Raw genomic sequence first — 19,937 nt, forward strand, 5'->3', positions numbered from 1 at the left:
TACGTGGGTGCTCTTCACCAAAACAAACAATGCAGAGATCATCAGGTGTCAGATAACGAGGACACGGATCCACCTCTTAATCGTCTTGCTACTGCATGCCTTAACATGGGAAGAAAAGATTGTTCTTACCACAGGAATGCACGCTTCAAACAGAACAGTCACTTGAAAATGAAGAAGAGGATGACGTGTTCTCCTGGCGCCTATACTGTGGGCACCCCGGAAAAGGCTGTTGCCGGCCATTGTGTCGTTGTTGTTTTGAGTGTATGCTTCAGACATTGGTCAAGTCGAGGCATTCCCCATAGTGACCCCTCGAGGATTCAGTTCGAATTCCCTTGAAAGGGAACTGAATTATGGCTTGACTATATAGCCTATTTTTTCTTGCTAGACTGTAATGTAGAAATTGCTTATGAATAGGATCATTATTTTTATGTTGAAAAATAAAACAATTTTACAACCCGTTTATCCACATCCATCCCAAGCACAACCCCCTGGAAATAAAGTAGAAAATAAGGTAGTTGAGTGAAAGCATTATGGTTTGTTTAATTCATGCTTAGAGAAAGGCATTGAGGCCATGGCAAGAAGATAACATATCCAGCATCCAGTTGACCACACAGTCATGCTTTATTTCAACATCCAAAATAATTAAAAACATCTCGAAATACTATACATGTACAAAATAAGTACAGATCCTTTGTTGGAAACTGTCTGAAGGTCTTTTTCGCATTTGTGGTTATTCTTTTTTGCCACCTTGATAAACCTTTCACTGGAAACAAATCAAACAAACAAAATCAAAAAGTGAAAAGAGATGTGCATTGCATTTTGAAAGTAGAAATAAAATCTGGAAATGGGGGGAAGTGGCATGTACAGACAAAAATAAAACTTCTCAGGAATGGGAAACGGAAATGAGACGAACTGGCAATCAGTCCATTCGCTTAAGCCATATCAGATTAAGTGCAAATCTACAGTAACCAGCCGTTTTATTCTCCTCATCTGCTGACACTTTGGTAAATGCATCACATTGACATTCTGTTGACAATTAGCACCAAAACGGCCCTGCGAGTGACAGCACCAAATCAAGCGCTTGGTTTTCTAGCAAACAAACACACCACAGACAGGACCTGGAGAGCAAGTAGCACCGTTTCATACCTGTTACTAATCGCTAACTTCACGTGAATTAAAAAAAAAAAAAAAAAGTCCCATTGTGTTCCCCCCCAACATCTGTTTCTGTCCTGAGGTAGCCTTTATATCAAGATGACGTTGCACCATTGAGCTAACTGTGATGTTTGGTGAGTTTCCTCACTTAGAAGGAACAAGACACTCGGCTGTCGTTTGTCATATTTATTCAACACCAGAGAATGGTACATTAGCATTTGCGTGTTTCTCATTGTCCTTTTGCAGTGGTTAAAAAAAAAACGGCACAAAAAGTCACCAGATGGTCATTTTTCTGTGGACTCCAGGGGGTGGGGCAATTTACATGTATATATTATTTTCTTGTTGTCAGCTGATGCAAAGGATTCTCGATAAGTGTCCATGATGGCGATGCAGTGGTCCTCAATTTAGGTTTAAGAACTTTTTTTTTTTCGAGATTGGAATGGCACCGTCCTCAGGGATTCAGGGTTAAGCACATGGACCGATTGCAGCCGAATAAGAGTTCGGGATTTTTTTATGAACAGGAAAAGATTTGAAGATGACTGCTAGAAAAAACAAAACAGCAAAGTCCAGATTTTTCTTTTTACAAGAAGCAGACTGGGCCAACTTCTACACCGAATTCCTGATCGGGAGCACCAATGTCCATAGGAGCGATATCAATGATCGGCAGACGAGATGTTTTCGTTGTCTTATAGTCAATGACTGTCTTGCCCCATGTGCCAGTGTGTGACTGCGGAGAAAAACAAGGAAGAAAAAGACGGATGCAATTAGAAGAGAAGCATTCGTGCATTTTTGTAGTTCAAACCCCAAATTGACTATCCTGACATCAATCTGTGGTTAAAAACCAAGCTCAGGATATTTTACCACTTTATTCTACAACAGACAACAGAAAATGTATCGGTGACATCAGTGAGCTGTCATAAACTGTCATATACATTGCTAAGAACTGAACAACTTTAAAGATGATTTTCTCAATATTTAGATTTTTTTGCTCCCTCAGATTCCAGATTTTCAAATACTGGTATCTCAGACAGTATTGTCCTCCTAACAAACCAGACACCAATGGAGAGATGATTTATTCAGCTTCTAGATGATGTATAGATCTCAATTTCACGAAATAGACCCTTGTGACGGGTTTTGTGTTCCAGGGTGGTCATATATGATGAACAAGCTCTCACCGTGCAGCCGTCCTCGCTGACTCTGTATGTGAAGCGGCTGTTGCCCTCTGCTCTGATCTCGATGTCGTTGGAGCCCTGCAGCAGCAGAGCCTTCTTCAGGTTCCCTGTGGTCTGGTCCATGTAGGCGATGCTGTTCTTGCAGTGGTAGGTGATGTTCTGAGAAGCCTCGTTGGACATCAGACGCATGAAGGTCAGCTGGATGCTAACATCCTCAGGATCAGAGCCCTCGCTGCCATACTGGAACTGTACAGAAGACACAGCAGAACATGACTACCGTCGCAGGGTTCCAGAGCACCAGAGAACTTGCTGTAGTTTTGTACTTTCATGTTCCAAAGATCTTATGCTTGAGTGGAAATGGGTAAACATGTATTTAAATATTATTTCAAATGTCAAATATATTTCAAACAATGTAATATGTTTTATAAACTCTCAGGTTTCTTCTCAGACTGTAACTCTCTCTATAAGCTCTTGATGTACCTGGAAGCCATTGGGCATGGACTCTCCGAACCACACGTGCTTCTTCTCTCTGATGTTCTTGCTGGTGTACCAGTTCTTCATGGGAACGGTGTTCTGAGATGGGTTGACGCAGGTCTCACCGGTCTCCATGTTGCAGAAGACTTTGATGGCATCCAGAGGAGAGCCCTCGTTGGGATCCACCCAGTAGGAACCTTGCAGCAAACACAGGTTCCAGTGAATTTCAGAGCTTCAAAGTGCAAGACAAGTACGACACACAGTGCTGGCCAAAACGATAAGAACACAGTATGTCCAGCAGCTAAAGAATGGTTTTGAGTCAGTTATTTCTATCTTATGCTGTAGTGTGTCAGTAGGAAATATCAGGCCACATTCCCAAACATTAATTTAGCCAGTAATTATAATAATGCAGTGAGTTTTAGCTTGCTACGACTAGTGTCCAGGAGTCTGAAGCTGCTGACCGCTCTTCCAGTCTGGATGGCTCATCCTCACGTCACGGCACATGCGGACAGGGTTGGTCTTGGTTCCCTCGGGGCTGCGGATGTTCTCGATCTTCTGGCTCAGAGTTTTTAGGCTGGTGTCCACCTCGGTGTCGCGGTCACGAACGCTGGCGTCGTCGGCTCTGTAGCCTCCACGCAGAGGATCTGGACCCTTCTCTCCCAGAGGCATGTGGTGGAACTGCTCGCCGATGCCTGGGGGGCCAGGAGGCCCTGGGGGTCCGGGGAGACCAGGAGCACCCTGGGGAACAGAGAAAACCACATCAGACCAAAAGCTGAGAAGATTAATTTAGCAGTAAAACTGATTTCAGACTTACAGCAGCTCCCATTTCTCCAGAGCGACCTCGGGGTCCAGGAGGTCCAACAGGTCCAGGCACACCATTCATACCATCCTTGCCAGGCATGCCATTGGAGCCAGAAGGTCCCTATCAGCAGAAGAAAACCATTTGAGGATTAAATCACAGCTTGTCAATATGTTACATGGTGCATATATTTAGCAAAACGCTCCTCTCTAGATCTCTCCAGCTGACTAGCACGTTTATGGCCAGCAAATGTTTATTCTGAGGTAAATGTGACATTGTTTATGAACTGTTATATTCAAATCTGATGAGAAAGGACATGGATTCCAGTAAGTTGTACTCTTTCTTTAAACACATCTTCAGATGTTCATGCTGAAACTGTTATTAGAGCGGAGGAGACGCTTGTTGAACAGTGATTTCACTCACATCAAACACAGCCAAAACAGCATTTATTGTTAGATTTTTCCAATAAAATGGTAAGAATTTGACTTTGTTTCTTATTAAGAGTAACAAAGTACAAAACGTATTGTGATTTATTGTATACAATGTTCCATTCGTTGACTGAGAACTGTCTAGATGAATTGATTCTTGGGATTTAAGAATCTATATTGTATTGAAAAAATTTGAATTGATTAAAATCGAGAAAAGTATACTTTTATGGTATTTTGAGGTGTCGCACACCTTACTATTGTTGTATGGAAAATAGCAGCATGCACATTCTTCCGAACATCTACTTTCGTCTTTCACTGTACTGTGAAAGCTCTTTGGAAATTAATTAGACTTTATATAAAGTTCATCATCCATGTGCTACTTACACGAGGTCCAGCAGGGCCAGATGGTCCGGCGGGTCCTTGGTCACCAGGGGCGCCCTAAAAACGTTTAGAAATCAACGTGAGTAAGACACTTGGAGTATTTGTGAAGGAGTTTGTGGAGATGTTTAGACTGACTCACAGGGGGTCCAGGAACTCCAGCCATTCCAGTGAAGCCGCGGTGTCCCTTCATGCCTCGCTCTCCGGCCTCTCCAGCCTCACCCTTATCTCCTCGAGGACCAGCTGGACCCTGCAGGACAGAGACCACAACCATCAGCCTGCGGAGGCACAACAAGCTGGAGAACTGATCAAACGAGAAGCTCATACTAGAGCACCACGAGCACCAGCAGGACCGGCAGGACCAGCAGAACCAGCGGGACCCTGGAAGAGGAAAGAAGATAGTACAGAAATGATACTAAAGCAATACGTATACCATGGCACCTGTGTTTCATTATTTGATCAATTTAAAAATGCAAACAGAGGTTTTTGATTCAAAGGATTCTGGTTAAATGATGTATTAATTTTTTAGAATCTGCTTGCGTATAGAAACTCACAGCCTCTCCACGATCTCCAGTCTTGCCCGATGGACCCATGGGGCCGGGAGCTCCAGGAGCACCAGGGGCCCCAGGAGGACCGGAGTTGCCATTCTCACCGCGGTCTCCCTACAGCAAACACAGAACTGCTCGTTCATATCTACAGCTTAGGCATTCATTGGTTACATATAGGATAATACATGCTCCCAGATTGGATCCGGCTGGATTGGACAGGGTTGCGCTCACCTTCGGTCCAGGAGGACCGTCACGGCCAGGAGCACCATCATGTCCAGGGTTACCCTGCACACATGAGGCACATCACACACATGACTCCATCTTCCTGCGCAGAATGAAGCTGATTCTGGTAAAAGGAAACTCTCAAGACGGGTGGAGTTATCTCACCTCACGACCAGCTTCACCTGGAGCTCCACCCAGTCCAGGAGGACCCATGGGTCCCGGAGGCCCCCGCTCTCCAACAAGCCCCGAGGGCCCCTGCTTCCCTGGCTCTCCCTGAGGAGATGAAGGGCATGCTCTTTATAATAACACCATTAGAATAACAATTATGCATAATTACATGCATGTAACCCCAAGTCACATAGTAAGTACATGTAGTTAATTAATATCACTCAGTCCTTAAATCTATAATTACACTGTAACAAAGACAACTTAAAATAAAGTGTAACCTAAAATAAATTTAACTGTAATCTGTTACAGTTACTGAGAAAAAAAGTGTAGTTAAATTAGAGTTACTCATGAAAATGTTAACAATTACACACATCTGAACACATCTGAGGTTACATCTGAATATTTTCACACACGTATAGATTGATTGATTTTGCTCCAAAATTGCAGTGCTTGCTATAAAATAAGAGACATGAACGAACAGTGTAGGACACGATTTTTCCATAACTGTTTTATTTCCTATCTGGGTTTGTGTATATGCTTGATTTTTTTAAGATGAACTGTTTTTTCCAAATCATTGTTAGATGCAGTGTTTCCTGTGCAAAGATTTGATTTAAACAACTATAAACGTAACTATTAAACTATATCTTATGATTTTAAACCTGTATTTAAACTTAGAATGATCTCGAAGTAAGACGACTCGTGTTATTGTTGGCTGTAGATGATTGGGCATGTATGAATCCATCAATGGTGTGGAGCAATTAAGCCTTCGGTTTGGTGATGCTGAACATTTTTATAAAACATTATGAAATCAAATGTGCACATCAGTGAATCCTGCTCAATATGATCAGGAACATGCATTAATAAAGTAAATGATTTCAATGTGTTAAAACAGCAAATCTGAATCAAATGACTTACAGAAGGTCCGGGGAGACCTCCGAATCCTCTCTCTCCTCTTTGTCCAGGAAGACCGACGATTCCACGAGTTCCAATAACACCAGGGGGTCCAGGAAGACCAGGGGCGCCCTAGAGAGCAGAGCAGTGTTAATGTGCAGCTCTCAGACTCATGGATCTGTGCTGAAGCTAGTGATTACATACAGCAGGGCCATCGGGGCCGATGCCACCCTTCTCTCCGGAGGGTCCTGGGGGTCCAGAGGCTCCGGCTTCTCCAGGGCGACCTGCTGGACCTCGATCACCACGGGCTCCCCTCGGCCCTTCTTTACCAGGAGCACCGAGGGGCCCTGGGGGTCCAGCAACACCCTGAGCCAAGAACACATGCCATTCAATTAAATGTTCAACAGTTTGACAACAATTTAATTATAGATTTATTTCAGTGATTTTGAGGATGACTCACAGAAGGACCTGGAGGTCCGACCCGACCGGCAGCACCAGGGAAACCAGTAGCACCCTGTTAACACACACACACACACACACACACACATTACACAGGAGACAGCACAAACACTGGCAACAAAGAGTATTTTTTACATATTAAAAAATATTACTGTCAGCGTTTAATAGATAATTCTGTGTTGTGTGTTTCTGATTGGTGACAGCACAGTCTCTTACGGGAGGTCCAGCACCGCCTCGAGCACCCTTAGATCCAGTAGCTCCAGCAGGTCCCTGTCAAACACAACAGCAGTCAGTAAGTGAGGGATGTTCAGATACAGCAGAGCAGTGGAGCTGGGGCTGTGTGTGTCCACCTGAGGGCCAGCGGCTCCGACCGGTCCAGTGGGTCCAGGAGCCCCAGCATCACCCTTGGGTCCGGAGTCACCGCTCTGACCCTTAGCTCCAGGCTGTCCGTTAGCACCCTGCATTGAGAACAGAGAAACTTCAGCTCAGTGGAGCTCCAGACCAGATGATGGAGCTGACTGGGATGAGACTGTTACTCACAGGAGGTCCAGCAAAACCAGCAGGTCCAGGAGGACCGAGCTCTCCACGCTCTCCCTGGAACACACACACACACACACCGGCTCGCATTAAAACACTCGCATACTATTCAGATGCACTCCTCCAAATAAAAGCACATGCTAGAAAAATGACTTAAGTACTATATTTGTTTTTTCTACTTTTAAAATTTCACAACTTAATCAATGTTTTACTTGCCATTTCTTTTTGAAAGTTTCTAAGTGAAAACTGATTTAAGTGCTTGGTTAATTCAAGTCATCTGTTTTATTTGTGACATTTACTAGCAATTTAAGAGTGAGTGATTTGTTTGTTTTTGTTTGTGTGTTTTTACTTAAAAAAAAAGTTATTAAGTACTTGTGCAGTCTCGTTTGGATTATACACATGAATGCATGTAGTTTTAGGATTATATTTGGTTTTTACGTCTATGTTTCATGAGGTTTTCGGTATCATCCTGATAACTTACAGGGGATCCACGAGGACCAGTCATTCCTTGAGGTCCAATAGAACCAGGCTCTCCCTAAAACAATCAGGAACTTAGATCAAATGATTCAGAGCTGAAAATAGTTTAGGTAAAGCATCAATAACTTCCAGTGTTAACGATCTTTTTACCTTCTCACCAGGAACACCAGAAGGTCCAGAAGGTCCAATAGGGCCGGTCATTCCACGCAGGCCATCCTTACCAGGAGCTCCATCAGGACCCTTGGGTCCTCCATCACCCTGAAGAGGAAGACAACAGGTGTGAGCGTCCAGCAGGATATGACATCATGAAGATTTTCCATGAAGATATTTTGTAAATGTTTTATCATAAATATATCAAAACTGCATTTTTGATTAGTAATATCCATTGCTGAGAACTTCATCTGAACAACTTTAAAGATGATTTTTCTCAATATTTAGATTTTTTTACTCCCTCAGATTACAGATTTTCAAATAGTTGTATCTCAGACAAAAACTGATCTATCCTAACAAACCAGACATCACTGGAGAGATGATTTGTCATTCTATTATTCAGCTTTTAATATTAGAAGCTGAAGTTCTTCAGTCACAATGCTTGAGGTCTTACTCTGTCTCCTCTGGCCCCAGGCATCCCTCCGGAGCCGCGCTCTCCAGGCATGCCCTGCATCCCAGCGGGCCCCACACCACCAGGGGCCCCAGCGGCTCCAGGCTCACCCTAAACACACACACACACACAGACGGAGATCCATCATTTCTCATATCACCATTCTGAGTCACAATGACACCGAACTATGAGTCTTACCTTAGCACCCTCATTACCAGGAGAACCCGGGGCCCCTCGAGGACCGGTGGGGCCAGCAGGTCCATTACTTCCTCGCTCTCCGGGGAAACCTCTATCACCCTGTGTGAGACATTCACTAACATCAGTCTCCTGCATCTCATCCAGTGACAAACACAATCTGTGCACTGGAGCAGGAAGAGGAAAACCACTGCATTAGACGGATATTATATTATATATTCTAAACATTTTTAATTTAATTTAATTTAATTTAATTTCAAGAATTCCAAACAGGTCAGTGCTAATTCTCCCAAAGTATTATAATTTTATTAATTTTTTTAAATAAGAATTTGGGAAAATGTTGTCATATTGAGCAATTAATTGTTTGCCTGAATTGTGTAACTTGCACTTAAAAAAATGGCTTCAATAAATAAACTGGACTCTTTTCTGGTCTCTTGAATTATTTGGAAAACTAATTTTGAGTGTTTTTAGCACAAGTGTTATTAATGTGGTTGAAATAAGACCAAGTTGATAAAAGACAAAAATGGGTTTAGTTCAATTTGTATATTTGAAATTATACAATTCATGTAATCATTTGATTGCTTAATATGATATTATACGTTTTTTTTTTTTTTTTGTTTTTTACAAAATTAGCACATGGACTGTTTTTATTCTTGAAACAAGATTTGCAAGAATTTTATCTTGATATTGACTAAACTATAAATAAATAAATAAATAAATAAATAAAAAGTTTATATAATTGCAATATAATCTAAAAAATATATTAAGATACATTGCTATGAGAAATGCAAATTTTGCTTCTCAAATAAATTAACTTTACTTCAAATACATTTTTTAGAGTAAAACGATACTAACAAGATTCTAATTGTATTTTATTTTCAGTATAAGCATTAATGTATCAGAACAGACTGTAAGTCTTGTACTACTCTTGTTCTATTATTCTTGTAATGATTGATTGATTCAGACTCATCTGTTTGTTTTATTATTATCATGCAGGAGATACTCACTCTTGGACCAGAAGGACCATGAGGACCAGCTTCACCTGGAGCACCCTGTTGAACAGCAAACATAAGAAATAAGAACAAACAGAGCACAGATCTGTACTGTGTAGATAGTGAGAGCACAGTTGTGTCTAATGACCTGATCTCCAGGTTTGCCCGACTCTCCGGTCGCACCCTGTGTACCTGGCAGACCCTGCGAGAGAATAAACAGGGATGGTTTAACTTCCAGCCAATGACTAAACCAAAGATAATCAGGCACTAATCTGAAGTCAGATGAAGCAGATGTGCACACCTGGAATCCAGGAGAACCTGCAGGACCCTGCTCTCCTTTCTCTCCAGACGGGCCCTAAAACACCACAGAGCGGGACAAATCAGAGTCTGCCAGAGCAGATTCACATCACCCTGAACCCTGAGATGCTCAAACACACTTACAGCAGGTCCAGGAGCACCAGGAGAACCAGTATCTCCATCCTTGCCAGGAGCGCCCTGCAGAAACACACCACAATGCACTGCTCAGACACGATCTGCAGGTTACACTGTTGAATAAAGCTCAGAAACCGCTTTAAATGCCACGCACCAAAGCACCAGGAGGTCCAGCGACTCCTCTCTCACCGGTCTTACCAGCCTCTCCCTACGAGGAACACATCAGATGTGTTAGAAATCACTTCAGAAAAGCATGCAATTCCAACATTCATGAAGAAATCAGTAAAACAAACCTCATATAGCCTGACAAATGAAAATCAGTCAGAAAAACATTTATGAAAATGCATCAGTTTAATGAACATGTATTGTTGGCAGATATCCCTGTGCTACTGAAGACTGCTTCTGTGCTGCAGGACACAGGTGTATAGTTCATGATCGATGGAGTAACTCACATCAGCTCCCTTTGGTCCAGGGAATCCCATCACACCAGGAGCACCACGGGATCCAGACGGTCCAGGGGGTCCAGGACGGCCGTCTTGTCCAGGTGCACCCTGTCATACACACATTACTTTAACACAAGATTCAAAATCTCATATGAGTCTTATATTGCAGTGATTTATGAATGTAATATTGGTCTTACAGAGGGTCCAGCTTTGCCATCAGGTCCAGGGCTCCCAGGGGCACCAGTCATACCCTACAACAACCATCAGGTCAGGAACCAATGCAGACTCTTCATGCTGCTGATGTGCTTCTACAGAGCTGTAATCTCTATCTCACCTTGGATCCAGGCAATCCTGCCTCTCCTGGGCGACCAGACTCTCCGGTGGCTCCTTGGGGTCCCATCGGTCCGTTGGCTCCACGCTCTCCAGGGCCTCCCTGAAATGTGATGAAAGGACCCGCTTTAGTGACTCAGCAGCAGAACCCATCTACAGGACCCTGGACAGCTCCTTCTCAATGCATTAAAACATTAGTCTGCAGGCTAACACTAAAACACTTCAAGTCTCTTACGCTCACCAAGGCTGCTTTTTCTTTTTATCGAAGATAGAGTAAAAATATTATTACAACTTTAAAAAAAGCTGTTTTCTATTTTAAAATATTTGGCCTATATTTTTGCATAATATTTTGCGGCTTGAATGTTTTTTTTAGAATGCTTTGATGGATAGGAAGTTCAAATAAACAGCATTTATTTGAAATAGAAGAATTTAACAAGATGTTAAATGTCACTTGTAATCAGTTTAATGCATAGTTGTCTTCTTTCTTTATCTTTAATTGTGCTTGCCCCAAACTTTTAAACAATAATGTATCACAGTTTCCACAAAAACATTCAACTGTTTTCAATGCTGATTAAAATAAGAAACGTTTCTAAGTAGCAAATCAGCATATTAGATTAATTCCTACAGGATCAAGACATGAGCAGTGATGCTGGAAGCTTCAAGGTATAATTTTATTTAAAAATATATTAAAACACTAATTTTAGATTGTAACAATATTACTGTTTTTACTGGATCAAGTGAATGCAGTCTCAGTGATTCCAAACTTTAAAAGCACATTCTCCATTCATCAGAGAGAGCTGGGTCCAGATTTAGGGTCTGGTTTAGTACGGATCAGTAATCTCACCCCGGGTCCAGGAGCTCCATCACTGCCAGGAAGACCTCGGTTTCCAGGAGCACCCTTCAGACAGAAAAACACAAAATATGAGAGACAAACAAACAGAACAGCAGTCATGAATGGATCCAACAGGTGAGTGACACCTACACGGCCTCCGGGGGGTCCGACAGGTCCAGCTCCACCCGGCTCACCACGAGCTCCTCGCTTCCCTTCTTCACCAGCAGGTCCGGCCAAACCCTGCGGTCCAACTGGGCCCTGGGACAGACAACAGCAGCTATTACCACCACAGAGGGGCTTTCTGTGAATATTAGGAAATCATGTTAGCCTCAGCGAGACTTACAGGTTCTCCCTTAGGACCCGAATCTCCCTTAGAGCCTTGGGGTCCTGGATCACCCTGGGAATAAAAGAGCACACCGTTTCTGATCTCAGTCTGTCATGCTTCGTTCTTCAGATTTATAATGCATTAGACATAAAGACTTAAAGTAAAGTGTTTCCATCATTTGTGTACACCTGTATGCATTTCTTACGTCTAAAGGAGAATGTTGGTAAGCAAACAGTTCCATTTCTTTATAACTTTCATTGTATTTTTGTCCATGTAAATGGAAATCAACAGGAACTGTGACTGTGGATACAGGTTTTAAATGACACATGGCAGGGTGAGTACATAAGGAAGGAATTTTAATTTTTGTAAGATCTATCCCTTTTAAAGTACATTTGTGAGAGGTTCAGCTGCTCGGTGGCACTGAGATGATTGTTCTTGAACTATAACTACATCACATCTCCTGTCATCTCAGATGCAGATAAACTAAAGGCTGCTAAAGTTATGTCCTGGATGCACGGATGCATGTGTGTATAATAATAAGATGTGTTTACACACATTGTTTCCCTTGGGGCCAGGAGCACCAGAAGGACCAGGGGGTCCCGCAGGTCCACGAGATCCTGGGAACCCAGGAGCACCACTAATACCAGCGGCACCCTACAAAACATCAGGCAAACCAATCAAATCAGTTGTGTGATTAAAACTGGCCTAAAACAGCATAAAACAGAGATTGGTGTGAGATGTACATGTATGTTTATGTGTGTGTGTGTGTGTATACAGTACATATATATGTTTGTATGAATGTATAAATGCATGTATGTATATATACAGTACATATAAAACACTTACAGGAGATCCTTTGCCACCAGGAGAACCATCCGCACCAGGAGCTCCCTGTGTAATGAGAAGAAAAAACACAGAATCATCTTATTAACTCAGTTTAGATTTAGAATATATTCTAACTTTGCTTTGCAGATAATTTAAATTCTCTGTGGGCATTTTCCATACATTTAATACATGCATTTTTATGGATTAATATCAATCTCAAGCTACATTTCATCTTTTATCTCTTAAATCAACTCAAATGCACAGAACGCAGCTCATTGTAAATCTTTCCAGCGGTGTGTTTGAGCTGGAGATGAACACTCACAGCAGGACCAGCAGCTCCAGCAGGTCCAGGGTTACCCGGCTCTCCACGGGCTCCTTGGGGTCCTTCTGAACCACGACCTCCAGCAGGACCGCTCTCTCCCTGCAGACCACAAGAAACCACTGGCTCGTCAGCTTGTCTCATTGATTCTTTTAGTATATAATATTGGTAGACTATATGCACGACAACAGGGGGTTAACTCAGTCGCTGTCTGTATGCTTTCAGGAAAATGCAGTGTATGATCGAGCACATGCAATCATTTTTGCTTTGTCTTTATGGACACATAAACTGCTCTAATGAGCATAAAAACATAAATGTGTGTTTGTACCTTAGCACCAGCACCACCAGGGAATCCAGGAGCACCAGAAGGACCAGTGGGTCCCTAATACAATAATAATGCATTTTATTACTCATGCACTTTGACTCAACTGCAACTCATGTATTAATACATCTACTTTAATAGAAATTCTTGAATTTGCAAGCGATTGTTGTAAACAGTAACTGCTGTATTATGAGGGTATTGTTCTTCAGAGACTTACAGGAGGTCCGGCAGCACCAGGTTGTCCATCATTACCACGTGCTCCCTGCAGAAGACAAGAAAACATCACAATCACCGGCGTTCACGATGCTCTTGAACCCTGCTAGCATGTTATCTGCATGCCTCCAGAGCTGTGTCATGTGTTGAGTTTGCACATGTCATTTGTTTTGATTGTGTTAGGTTCATGGTGCATTCTCATTTTGACATGTACACATGTTTGCTTCTGGTGTTGTGTTGAATACCTGAACGGTGTCTCAGACATTATAGTCAAAAATGAGTCTGCTATTAATTGACTGGTCAAGATTTAGTTTTAGTCCACAAGATGACGCAAAGCAGGTGTTTAGGAACAGGGCATGGACGTGACACTTACAGAAGGGCCGGGAGGACCAGGGCGACCTCTCTCACCGGGCAAACCACGAGCTCCCTGAAACAAGCAGAAGATGTGAGAAGATGGACCTTGTTGAGAAGAACTTCACATGGTCTTACACTCACCATGACTCCAGCAGCACCGCTCTCACCGTGAACACCGGGCTCTCCCTGCGATCAGAGACACACTCAGTCAACAGAGACACAACACACACGTGTTCACAGAGTCAGATCTGACATCACTCATATCTGCATGTGTGAGAGAATCCAACCTTGGGTCCAGCAGGTCCAGTGTCTCCCTTAGCTCCATCTAGACCAGAGAAACCCTGCAGGAGGACACCACATCACTACTGCTGAAGGAACACAGCTACACACTTTCAGATGAACAAAACATAGGTTGCTAATCTTAATGAATAAAAAGATCAAACGTAATAAAGTGCTAGATAGAAATTTTGTGATATATATATATATATATATATATATATATATATATATATATATATATATATATACATATTACACAGTATTGTACAAAAAAATACAATATTAAAATAAATTATGAAAAATTACTAAATAAATATTAAATAGATAAAAAACATGATATGTTAAATATCTAAAAATATATAAAATGTAAAATAATAAATTAATCGAATTATATACACACACACACATACATTTTAAGCAGTATTTCACACAAAACAAAAATAAATAAAATATTAATAAAAATGCATGAACAAATAGATAAAAGATATGTAAAATCTTTCAAATGAATAATATTCACATGAAATAATAAAAAAAAAGAAATATAAAATATACACATATATAAATATATCAACATGAATAATTGAATAGTGTGGAAACAGAATAAAGGTTGTGTAAGGTGCTCACTCTGTGTCCCTTGATGCCGGGGAGTCCAGGCGTTCCTGGGAATCCACGAGCACCCTGAGAAATAAGCAAGAGAATATAATGAGGATGATTGCTTGAATCTCTTTCCACCCATACTGATTACTTGACTAAAGGAAATAATGAGTTTAGAATGGTTTAATTCCTATGAGCAAGCATCATATCTTCTCTAGTTTGAGATTCATCATCTGCTGTATGTGTGTGTTATGATGCTGTGAAACACACCTGGGGCCCGGCGGCTCCACGCTCTCCAGGACGCCCGGATTTACCAGCTTCACCCTGCAGAAGAGCAGAAGGAAGATAAGAGGAGACTCAGAGCGGTATTATATGTAACAGATGCAGCGAGGGAAGCAGAACTCACATCCTCTCCATTCTTTCCAGGAGGACCGAGGGGACCGCGAGAACCCATCGGGCCCTGCAATCATCAACAGCAGAAGAACAATCACAATGTGCATGCTTTTGACTGTTTTCATAATATTATACTGAGAATACATTTCCAGAAAGGAGGCAGAAGATACTCACAGGAGCACCAGGCTCTCCAGGCTCACCTGGGGGTCCGGTGAATCCCGCAGGGCCCTGTGATACACACAGATAAACACAGTTATATATCAGACGCTGCACGCACAATAAACCACTGGAGCAATGAAGAATATAATCAATAACTGTCTAGAAAGAATTGCTGATTTATTTGCTCTAACAAATGAACAGTGCATTGTAGTATGAGGTAAAACTCTAGAAATAGACGTACAGATGAACCTGCAGGTCCAGGGGGGCCACGGGGACCCGGGGGGCCCTAAGAACCAGAAAACACAATGTTAGAAAAAATATTTGACATTTAAAACCCTGTTGTTGTTGTTGGAGTACCATGAAAATGCATAAAAATTTTGAACCAGTTTTTGAATGACAGATGTATGTTAAGCATATATCATAAATCATCAGGTAAATGCATGATATAAGTGAGTTATGATACATGAGATGTACACAACAGGGATAATAAGTGAGGGATCACTGAGGGCAGATTGCACATGATGTATTTTGTGAGTTAATGAAGGAAAGGAGCTGACTCACTGGGAGTCCGGGGACCGGGGGGCCGCTGGATTTCTCACTGGCGTAAGCCATCTGGGAGAGGAAAGACTGTAGGGGACAAGAACCAGAGAGTGAGGAGCTGAGGTTTGCTCTGAGATTTGATCTCTACTGAACCGTGTACGACTGAACTCCTGGAGGAGAGTTGCCCTTTAATTCAGGCGTATTTGGAGAGAATCAACTCTTAGCTAATACACCTGCTATGACATCACCTGAGTGACATGTCCCGTGTACCTGAGCTACGGCAAACCCTTAAAATACAGCTATTGTGCTTTTATAAAGTGCATAGTCTGCTTCCATCCCTGTCGACCCACAGTTTTCATTATAGGAGCTGTTCACTGGAGCTGGTACTGAACTACCCAAAACAGAGGCTTCATGCATCTCTTTTCCAGTTCTAAAATAAAATAAAATAAAACTTTTGAAAAATGTTAATTATTGTTTTTTGTTTTTATTTATTTTATACTTTTTTTTTTAATCCCAAATGAAGAAATCTATGGGGCAGCAGCAGTGTGCATCATGAAGACAACAGAAGAATGTATGTTTCTGAATCCGGGCCAGTTTGACAAGATTCTCTCAAACCTAATGTTAGTGAAGCCTCACGTGCAGATTGTAATATTATAAGCTGCTTACTCCGCCGCCGAGGCCAGGGGTTCCAGGAGGACCAGGAGGTCCAGGGAGTCCGTTCTGTCCAGGAATACCGTCTCTGCCAGGAGGCCCAGGAGGACCCTTCCAGACAAACAGAGGAGAACACAATCAGATCAGCAATGCTCAGTTCATCTGATAACTGCTACACCTGATCATCCTTTTCAATGCAATCCGCAAAAAACGCAATGCTTTCGTATTGAATGCATGCCACATAACGACTGAAACTATAACACACTCATGTTGCATGCAAGTTTACAAAGGTCAAAGGTCACCGGGACATTTAGAGGTCAGCCGGCTAAAAGCCACCGATGTCCCATAAATCACCCTAATTATTTCCATTTGAAACAGAATTTCATATCAATGCAAACTTTTTGTCTCCTGCAGACTTTGAAGTCTTGAAAACAAATGTGCAGTTGTTGTTGTTTTCCTTTGTGCTAGACTAACCCAGGTAAATATAAATACATTACAATGATAATCATAAGCAGCTTGTTCATAAACAAATACTGTACTCACTGGATCTCCAGGTGGACCAATCTCACCAGGACCCTAAAGATGGGAAATTAGAAATATTAAGATTCTCTACATCGGTGTGTGTTGTAAACATAACAATTATGTGTTTGATCTACATTCATATATGCTGTGACAAAAGTAGTGTGTGTGTGTGTGTGTGTGTGTGTGTGTGTTTGTGTGAACAAATGTCCCCACAAGGATAGTAAAACATTTTTTTTTTACATTGTGGGGACCAACCTGCAGGAAAAAATGATTAAAAATAGTAAATGATGTTTATATGAAAGTGTAACGATGCACACAGGTTTCTGTAAGGGGTAGGTTTAGGGTTAGGGGATAGAAAATATCATTTAGTCACTATAAAAACAAGAGAAGTCTATGGGAAGTCCCCCCAATTATCAGAAACAAATGTGTGTGTGTGTGTGTGTGTGTGTGTGTATAAATATATATGTATGAATTCAATCTTTATGTTTGTGTGTTAATATTAATAATTGTTCTGTATATTAATAATAAATACATGCATAAATGTTAGGTAAAAAATGTTAGCCCAAATGCACAGTAAGTCGCTTTGGATAAAAGCATCTGTTAAATGCATAAAATGTAAACACACACACACACACACACACACACATGAAAATTAATTCTCACTAACCTCAGTCACATAGTCTGCATCTAAGGAACAAAATACAAATATATTTTAGAACCTAAATCAGCATAAGTAAATTAAGTGATTTATATATAGTATCTCAGAGATAGGGGCTCCTTCAGGAAAATGATTAACAAAAGATCAAAAGATCTGCAGTTAATGTGCATTCAAAAAGTTTCATTAATATATATTCATATTTGAATGCACAGGGGAAAAAAATGCTATGCATTATATACGGTTCAGAAATTAGGTGAAATTAGAAAGTGCAATTAAAAGAAAAACGATAATAATAATGATATATCAGTGAAAAAAAATAGCAATTAGCCAAATGGTTGAATCCCTGAGTCCCATGTGAGCGCATGAGTGAAGGCAGAGATAGTTCCACTAGAGGGCGCCGGACTGAGCGTCTGTACCGTCGGGGCAGATGGGGCAGCATTCTCCCTCGGGGATCTCTGGATTGTCACAGCCTGATGTGTCCTCACAGATCACCTCGTCACACATCACTGTCCCGCTGTCGCACACGCAGATCTGGCAGGGCTCAGGTTTCCACACATCCCTGTCGTTGTAATTCTGACCGTCCAATGTACAGCTACCGAATGAGCCTGAGAGGACGACAAACCTGGATCAGCACAGCACAGTCACATTCACCGCTGAAGGATTCCACAAAAGATGTTTTTTTAAATGGTACAGACACACAAATCCTAGATATGGACTGTCTGCATATATGAAGCGAAATAAACTCTTTTAATTTAACTTAAGCTAGTATGTTGCTAGTTAAGCACTGGTTTCACTCTTAAGGCAAGGAATAAAAAAGGTCAATTTAAATGATAAAAAAAATCAGAAAACACACACTTCTGTGTCTTTCAAGAGAATGAATTTGGCTTTTCACAATCTGAAGGCACAATGAGCAATAGAGTTTCACTCCTGCATATGCAGAGAGTTTTAACTAAACAGGAACGATGATTGTAACCTATGATCTGCTGTAGCACTGTGTTAATTATTTACTTATTGTTTAATTAATATGTTATAAGCAGGAGCTAAAATAGCCTAATGGAGCGATGTGCACACGATGATGAGTACTGGATGAAGAAAGGCCTGCATCTCTGTGTGTTTCAGACCCATGCAGTACTACACCCCACCGCTGGGGGGCGCCAGAGTCTCGCGCAGAAAAACCCCGTCACACCCCGATCACTCGCAATTAATTGAAATCAAAACCAGAGGTTTTCCCCATCAAACAAAATGCATTTAGAAATTCTAAAACGCTAATTTCTCTTAACATTTTAGTAGTGTCTAAAACTGTCAAAATGTGTATTACTCAAGCGATAAATCACTGTAATCCAAAGACAAGCAGTTATATCCAGTTATCAAAAGACTAAAAAATATGACAGAGCATTAATAGATGAAAAAAGGATGCGTGACATTAAAATCCCTTTCATTCTTTCTCTTTCTCTTTTTCTTATCCGTGTTGCGTTTTTCTTTCAGCGCATCCTTCGCTTCAGGACATCATACAATGCGAAACAAACAAAGCACTTCCCCAAGATGGAAAAATGAACATCTCTAGAAGATTAAAACAAGTGCTGATGGGAATAAAAGGCTGTTTTTTCCTCCTCAAGTCATTCCCGAAAGTTTTCTGTGGCAGGTTGGTTGTAAACAAGAGCAATGAGAAATCCCCTGTGGAGTTCTCCAGTCTCCGTCCTCAGACAAGCATCTGTGCTAAAGCAGGAGTAAGAATCATATACTCACTATCATCCTCTCCTTGTCCTCTCACCACGAGGACCGCCGCGGACAGCAGCAGCCCTAACCGGATATCCACAAAGCTGAACATGTCTAAATATTAGACATGTAGACTCTTTGAGGCAAGGGGAATCCTGTTTTGTCCTCGATCATACACGTAGGGTCCGGTCTGTGTAACTCCAATCCAGACCCCAGCAGAAACACCCTACTGCCTAAACAAACCTGTGACCCTGGCTTTTATACGGCTGGGGTTTGGGGAGGTGCTGAGTGCGCAACATATCTGCTGCATGTTCAAGTCAGAGCCAGTCCCTCCTTCTGCCAAAACAGAGGGCCGCCCTCGAACATGTCAAACTGTTTAGAGTCCTCCTCACGACGTGGACGTATGAAACATGGAGAAGAAGTGGGTCAGGGTTTGAGATGCATCAGCCTGAAAGAGAACTGTGATGTGTTTTGAGAATCCAGGATGTGTTTGTGATCATTTCATGGGCTTTTATTTCATGAAGCATTTCTTTTATC

The 19,937-nt window shown here is 41.7% G+C and overlaps 1 protein-coding gene across 1 annotated transcript; it reads right to left on the reverse strand.

Annotated features, from left to right (window-relative positions):
• Positions 1–597: 597 nt before the first annotated feature.
• LOC127968702 (collagen alpha-1(I) chain) lies at positions 598–19,639 on the reverse strand. The gene is made up of 51 exons (XM_052570041.1): positions 19,431–19,639; positions 18,101–18,289; positions 17,694–17,713; positions 17,048–17,080; positions 16,520–16,615; positions 15,875–15,940; positions 15,555–15,599; positions 15,329–15,382; positions 15,168–15,221; positions 15,032–15,085; positions 14,792–14,845; positions 14,176–14,229; positions 14,030–14,074; positions 13,908–13,961; positions 13,539–13,583; positions 13,328–13,381; positions 13,003–13,101; positions 12,702–12,746; positions 12,411–12,509; positions 11,874–11,927; positions 11,681–11,788; positions 11,543–11,596; positions 10,703–10,801; positions 10,566–10,619; positions 10,378–10,476; positions 10,080–10,133; positions 9,935–9,988; positions 9,795–9,848; positions 9,642–9,695; positions 9,509–9,553; positions 8,505–8,603; positions 8,310–8,417; positions 7,856–7,963; positions 7,710–7,763; positions 7,232–7,285; positions 7,042–7,149; positions 6,908–6,961; positions 6,693–6,746; positions 6,437–6,598; positions 6,257–6,364; positions 5,339–5,446; positions 5,183–5,236; positions 4,958–5,065; positions 4,731–4,784; positions 4,546–4,653; positions 4,410–4,463; positions 3,613–3,720; positions 3,260–3,536; positions 2,805–2,995; positions 2,328–2,570; positions 598–1,879 (listed from the first exon to the last, which is right to left on the reverse strand). Exons 1-51 carry the CDS (start codon positions 19,510–19,512, stop codon positions 1,733–1,735), a joined length of 4,332 nt encoding a protein of 1,443 aa, XP_052426001.1. The 5' UTR covers positions 19,513–19,639; the 3' UTR covers positions 598–1,732.
• Positions 19,640–19,937: the final 298 nt, after the last annotated feature.

This window comes from Carassius gibelio, chromosome B12, assembly GCF_023724105.1.
Source record: "Carassius gibelio isolate Cgi1373 ecotype wild population from Czech Republic chromosome B12, carGib1.2-hapl.c, whole genome shotgun sequence".
NCBI lineage: Eukaryota > Metazoa > Chordata > Actinopteri > Cypriniformes > Cyprinidae > Carassius > Carassius gibelio.

Excerpts from the sequence above, each read along its gene's own strand:
- LOC127968702 (XM_052570041.1), bottom strand. The coding sequence starts at position 19,512 with ATGTTCAGCTTTGTGGATATCCGGTTAGGGCTGCTGCTGTCCGCGGCG. Across the intron at positions 18,290-19,430 it reads AGGACAAGGAGAGGATGATA|GCTCATTCGGTAGCTGTACA; the intron begins GTGAGTATATGA and ends TCGTCCTCTCAG. Across the intron at positions 17,081-17,693 it reads ATGCAGACTATGTGACTGAG|GGTCCTGGTGAGATTGGTCC; the intron begins GTTAGTGAGAAT and ends TCCCATCTTTAG.